The sequence below is a fragment of the Montipora capricornis genome, chromosome 3, assembly GCF_036669925.1.
Source record: "Montipora capricornis isolate CH-2021 chromosome 3, ASM3666992v2, whole genome shotgun sequence".
Lineage (NCBI taxonomy): Eukaryota > Metazoa > Cnidaria > Anthozoa > Scleractinia > Acroporidae > Montipora > Montipora capricornis.
The window spans coordinates 74,943,126-74,949,849 of NC_090885.1; the positions used below are offsets into that span (position 1 = coordinate 74,943,126).

Below are 6,724 nucleotides of genomic sequence, written 5' to 3' on the forward strand. Positions count from 1 at the left end.
ATGATTCTCAAGGTTTGAGGAGGAAAGAGCCAGGCCCCAGTTGTTCGAAAGGTGGATAGCCCTATCCATTTGGATAAATCACTATCCACTGGATAAGTCACTTTGTTTTGCTAGTGTTTATCCACTGGATAGCAATATCCAGCTTTTGCACAACCGAGACCAGGTGTATCAAACTAAGACCTAAGACACAAGAGCTAACATCTAAGACCCCACCCAAATCTCACACGCCAAAAATTTTGGGTCGTGTTTTATCTCAATGAACAGGCTTCAGAATTGGCCAAAAGAAAAATAGAACAAACAATGGTTACAATGGATTTAGAACAGAAAACAATAGGAAGTACAACACTATACAGCCAATGAAATATAGTGTTCAACAAGAGGTACGACCCTACCCAAAATTTTAAAGCTCACTATGAATATTTTACGAAATGTTGTGGTTCAACAAAAAAGCCAATTACACACGGGAAAACTATAAAACCGCAACCGCTAACGGTAATTAATTTTTGGTTTTACAACTCTACTAGTTGATTGCTGCACAATGGGAACTGTCAAAATCATAAAGCCTGCAATCACTAACGGTAATTAGTTTGTGGTTTTACATCTCTTGTGGTTGGTCATAGCCAAGTGTTCACGGTTTTCGGATTCGCACAGCAATAGCAGGTCTTATTGGATGCCACACAACCAAGAATGCAAGTTGTATAACCAGTACCAACTCCGAGACCATGTTTGCAAAGTACCAAAGTTATGAATACCAAATTGCAAAAAAAAATTAACTCAACAATCACAGACTGAGGAACTTTAGCATTGATCATATGTTTGAAATGAGTGAAAACTCATGCAGCCAAACAAGAGTTCACATCTGACAAATCATAAAATTGCTGAACATTTTTCATGGAAGAGGTCCTCCAGCAGAGGTCACTACCTGCAAAAGTCCCTTTGTGTTTGTTGCACGCAATTTTCTGCAACAGTGATCACAACTGTTATAGAAAAGGAGGCTCAGAGTTAATTAAACAACCTCTCTCCTGGGGAATTTCCTGTTGATTACAGTGAATTGATCACAAGGAAATTTCACAAAACAGTGACCAATGTGCTGAGCTAATTTAATAATTATTGTTACCATTCCCTGATTGTGGAGCTAGTGTGGCCGAGTGGTTAGGGCGCTTGCCTTGAGATCTGGACCCGGATCAAGACCCACTCTGACCACTCTTTGAATTTGTTCCTGGTAGTCCCTGGTTCAACTTCCCAGCTGCACTTCTAAATAGCCAACTGGTTTGCCTCCGGCCAGTTGGGATTCTTAACAGTTGTAGTTGTCGTGTTCTGTTGTTTCGTTGATTGTGTTTCATTGGCCCTGAAAAGCCCCTATGGGGAGCGGTCAATTAAGTATGTATGTATGTATTCTGTGCTCTCAATCAAAGGTTACAGTTCTTGGCTGGCAGTAGCTTGTTTTGCTCCAGAAGGCCGTATGGCATCATGGGAGAGCAAATGATGTCGTAAAGCACTGGATGTGTCAAATTGCTTCCCACATACCAGACACTGAAGCACATGCTCCTTTCCATTGTCCTGTTCCTGGGTATTGTCTCCACAAAGGTTAATTCCTGCACTTGGTTGGATATCACCATCGCCAAACTCAAAGGGTTTGTTGTGACACTCATGCACATGCATATTGTGCCGACGTAAATCGCCTGAAATAATAACTTAAAAGTCAATTGTTTGTCCGAAAGTGGACAATTAATTTTGTGGTGATTGCTAAAGCTGCTGTTACACATGAAACTTTTTGCTGAAACGTACGTGCAATGGCGCAGCAAAAAAAGTTTCAACAGGCATTGCACTGTGTAACATAAAGGTCAAAACTGGTCTCGAAATTTTGTTTACATGGCCTTAGCTGGTTTCTGATTGGCTTAAACAGTGTAGCGTAACAAGACAGCGCAAGACCAGTTTCACAAAGTGGTGTTACAAGGTGAAACTCCTGTTTTTATTACCACTGTGATGGCTGCGGCTGTTGCAGAAGTAGAAAGCGATTCTAGTTTCTGTGAAATTTGTCTCGCAACGGAAGGTCAAAAAAGTTTCATGAGACGTGTAACAGCGGCTTAAGAGTAAGGAACGATTTTTAAGTGACAAGTCTTCTAGCACTGGGGTGCTGATTGGGGACACTTCATGGAAACTCAAATCAAATCAAACAGTGGCTTTGGAGGAGAGGGAAAAACTGGAGTGCCCAGAGAAAAACCTCTCGGAGAAGAGTAGGGAACCAGCAAACTAATCCCACATAATGACGTCAAGTCTGGGAATCAAACCCAGACCACATTGGTGTAGGAAGAGTTCTTTTACTGCTGCACCATCTCTGCTCCTGGAGAAAATTTTTTTCTGGGCCATGAATTGCCAGTTCCAGATCCTACAAAATGTGAAAACATACTATTTTTCATGAAACAAGATTTCATTAAAATAATGATTGTGGATAAAGAATGTGATTCCTGAAATGAGAATGGAGAATTCAATTAACTTTGAACCATAATGATTTAAATTTTCATTGTTTTCAATTTTTCCAACAACATCCATGATAATAAAGCCGTAATGGAGTTATGTTCGTTGCAGAATTTGCTGTCCTGAATTGACAGCCTGTATATTTTTTAACATCACTGACATCTTACCTGATCTGTTGAAGGACTTTGGACAGAGATTGCAAGTAAATGGACGTTGCTCTGCATGTGTCACAATATGCCGCCCAAGTTTACTTGATGTTGCAAATGTTTTGGGGCAGTGGGGACACTTGTGTGGTTTCTCTCCTGTATGAATGTATGTGTGTGTCTTCAAGGATATTGTTGTTGCAAAACTTTTGTCACAGTGTTTACAGTGGTAAGGGCGTTCACCTGCCAAAATGAAGAAAATGAAGTTAGAAAAGGTGCACAGCTGTGAACAAAAACTGTTTGGTTTGTCTTTGTGTGGCCTGGTTTGTTAACTTTACATGGAAATACACTACATTAGAGCACAAGCTTCATATGTCCAGAACTGCCCTTAATTAGAAGCACATGGATTTCGACAAGCATCACGAAGTGTCCCGTTGATCTTCTCCCCAACTTCAAAATCATTCATGTATCAGATTACTAACTTCTTACTAACCAAGCGTGAGGGCCGTACTGGGGAATATTGGCCCGAGGTCGTGGCCGTACGGACCCAACCCAGGCATGTACCCTGTGTGTGAAAGGAGTAAAGACCACAAAACCAGGGGTCTCCTCCCTACTCTTCACAGTGTAATGGTTCTTTAATATCCCACAATGTTGATTATCAGGAAAGGTTGTGAGACAGGGCCTACAGTTTGTAGTCCTTATACGAGAAGACTTGAAAGTCTAACCACTTGTAGGTGTAATTACAAAGGCAGCACTTTCTTCTCAATTATTTCAAAGACCCTGAGTGTTGGTGCAGCTGCAGGAGTCCAACTCGGCACCTCCCCACGTGGCAGCCCATGTGTCAATATATTATTATAATGCACTGTCCAATCCTCCCTTTCCATACCATCAAATCACCTACCAGAATGTATTCTGCTATGTCGCCTTAAATCATTGGAGCTGTAGAAAGCTTTGGGGCACTGTGAGCACTTGTGGGGTCTCTCTCCTGTGTGAGTGTAGATATGCTGCTGGAGACCAAATGGATGGCGAAATGCTTTATCACACATGGTGCATTTCCACTTACGACAGCTCATGTCTGGACACACCCGCTTTATGTGTCTTGCAAGATAACTAAGTGATGTAAAGATTTTGCCACATTTACCACAAGCATAGCCTTCTGTGAAAAGCAAAAAAATACATATCTAGAGTTAGTTGATTCTATAGAATCAACTAACTCTGAGCTGTCCGTCTCACTTCATCTTTGAGCATGGTCAAAAAGTGGCAACAGACTTGAGGACCTTAGTAATACGCTTATAATTTGTAAAGTTCTAACTCACAGCAGAGTAGCAGAGCATACCAATTCATGCTACAGCAACATTTTAAAAGCAACCAATTTGTACCGCAGCAAAGATTGTCTGAACTTAAAAAGAGTACATTACCTCCATTCTTGTAGGTACAATAATTATGATATCCACACTCCAGAGTTGAAGAAGATCATTATTATTGTATTGATAATATTTTGGTGGTACAAATTAGTCTTAAGCCTAAGATGAAACCTGAAAATAATTGTATAATTTATAGTCCATTATAATTTGTATACATGTATATACTTTACAACCTTACAATTTAAAAGATTCTCATCTGTGCCCACTTTCTTTGTAAAAGAAATATTACATGATCCACCCTGCGAACAGAGCCTCCTTTTGTCTTTTTCTTTACTGAGGAGGAGACAAGGAGGCTCTGCCCGAATCACGTCAACTCTATGAAGCCGCCGCAGCCCGAACTTCTGGACTAGTCAATCTTGTTTTCTCTCGTCAAACCGGTTTTTCCAGTGCGAGCGTCCGTTTATTGACAAAACCGATGGTATAATTGAGCCTGCTGTACCATCATGAAAAACTAAGATGGCGGTGAGTTCTGGCATATTAGGCTTGGGTTTGAGACTGTATCCTGGCAACATGCAGCGCACATTCAATAAAGATCTTACTCGATTCATGCAGAGCCTTTCTTGAGAACGCCAAAATCGAGCAAGCAAAAGAAAGGCTCTGCTAGCAGGATGTATATGATCATGCAAATAACTTCCATTTCATCAACAACAATTCAATCCCTCCAAGTTCTTCACTTCTCCAACTGTAATTTATGTTTGTACAATCATCTGTCCAGTACCAGGAAATAATTTTAAGAATTTTTCAACAAATATTTTGAGTGAGTTTTTTGAATGATTTAGACCTGCTTCATGACAACAAAAAGTATAATTATTGTTTGGACTTTAACATTGGATAAGCTCTCTATCCCCCAAAATTAATTGTCGTTTTTCAGGCAAGCATTCCCTCAACCTCATAATTGCCTCAATTTTTACATGGCTCTGCAATGGAACCCTTGCTATAGAGTTCACTATTTTTTTGTCATTAACCCTTTCAGCCCCGATAGTGCCAAATGGCACTTATAGATTTTACTCTGTCTAACGCCAGACGATTTTACTCGTCAATGGGGAACCCCTCGGGGCTTAAAGGGTTAAGCTAACAGCGTGAAAAAACTATGTCCCTGTTTAAATTATAATTACCAGTTGACCCCTGGGAGTGAGGCACCAGACGATTTTAATTGTTAACTGGGGGATCTCCCTAGGGCACCTGAGGAGAGAATTAATAAAAATCTCAAAATATATTATCTCACCTCTTCCAATTTTATTGTACTGTGGGTCAACATCAACATCTCCAACACGAAACACACCCTTGCTGGTGAACACCACATCACCATCGTGTTCGTCTTGGGAGTCTTCCCCCTCTCCGGCAAACTGTGTGGAAGAGACTGCTGGCTCCAAAGCATCTTGTGTGCTAATACTGAGAAGTGCAGATGCCGCTTGATGCAAGTTAAACTCCATTGATGGGCTAGACATCCTTCCCTTATGTGTCTGAGGTCCAGATTTACCTCCTTGTGTTGCAGGAGCAGGGTTTGTGCTTGTCTCTGGCATCTCATCAACACTAGAGGAAATAACAGACTCATGTGAAGTTAAATTGTTCAGATTGTTGGTTTGTTTCAGCTCTGCAGATTTTGTCCTCTCGTGAACAAACTTTTTCACTGCTTGCTTTGCGCTTACTGATGTCACAAAAGGAGAGCTAAAAGTTGGGCCTTGCCCTGTGGAAGGGATTGCCACTTGCATGAAAGAGGCTTGTGTAGCAGGTGCTGGTGTGACACATGTTACAGTTGCTGGTGTCATGGTTGCTTGTGTTACCACATCACTGCTAAGTGCTTGTCCTGTGCTATGGGATGAACTGACTCCCAAACTATTTAATTGAATGGGCATGCCTCCAACATGGACCGGAGAGGTACCTTGAAGAATTGGACCAACCATTGTTGTCACTGGAAGGTGCGAGGCACTTTGAGGCAAACTTGACAAAAGAGATGGCATTCTCTGTTCACGAGGAAGTATTGGCCTTTGACCGGTGACATTCACAGCATTAAGAGGAGCAGACTGATTCACTAAGGTCACTCTTCCAAGGGTAAACATGCTTGAGCTGCCTGGACTGACAGATGACTTGGGTATTTCCCTTGAATGCACCTTTGGAGCCTCCCCACTAAAAGGCAAAGGTACATGGCCTTCAGGTGGAGGTATCAAGTTCCTTGCTCTGACACCACTAAGCATTTGTGGACTGGTGAGGTAAACCACTGGTCCAGTAGCAGGCTTGATGTTCCAAAGCAAACTATTGGCAGTTTGTGAGCCAACACAGCTGACAACATCTTCCATCCCTTTTAGAGGCTGCTGGGGTTGCAGCTGCGGAACACTGCCAGTGGTTGCAAGCGACAGTACTGGCATCTGGGATGCAAGTGATGTCTGGATATTTGAAGGCTGTGTTGGTTGACACAATAACTTCTGGATACTCTGAACTCCCACAGGATTCATCATTACAGCACTCATAACAGGTTCTGACAGATTGTCTGCTCTCGGGGCAGCTGTGGTTGGACAAACAACACCAGGAACTGCAGGAATTAAATTTTTCTGAGGTGTTAACTTATTTGCATTCATTAAATCCAGCTGAAATGTTGTTCCCTGTTTTAAGTTTGTTTCAATATTTGTAGGAAGTCTCACAGGTGGCTGAGACTGAGGGTTAGAGACAACACTTATGTTG

At 41.7% G+C, this 6,724-nt stretch overlaps 1 protein-coding gene across 1 annotated transcript in view; it reads right to left on the minus strand.

The window, feature by feature from the left end:
* Positions 1-240: 240 nt before the first annotated feature.
* LOC138044113 (uncharacterized) overlaps positions 241-6,724 on the minus strand; it is a 14,512-nt gene continuing 8,028 nt past the window's right edge. Inside the window, exons 4-7 of the mRNA XM_068890765.1 lie at positions 5,271-6,724; positions 3,523-3,777; positions 2,646-2,864; positions 241-1,682 (exon numbers count right to left, since the gene is read on the minus strand). The exon at positions 5,271-6,724 is cut by the window's right edge and continues 1,299 nt beyond it. Of these exons, the coding sequence (XP_068746866.1) occupies positions 1,417-1,682; positions 2,646-2,864; positions 3,523-3,777; positions 5,271-6,724 (2,194 nt within the window). The 3' untranslated portion in view covers positions 241-1,416. The remainder of the gene's footprint in view (positions 1,683-2,645; positions 2,865-3,522; positions 3,778-5,270) is intronic.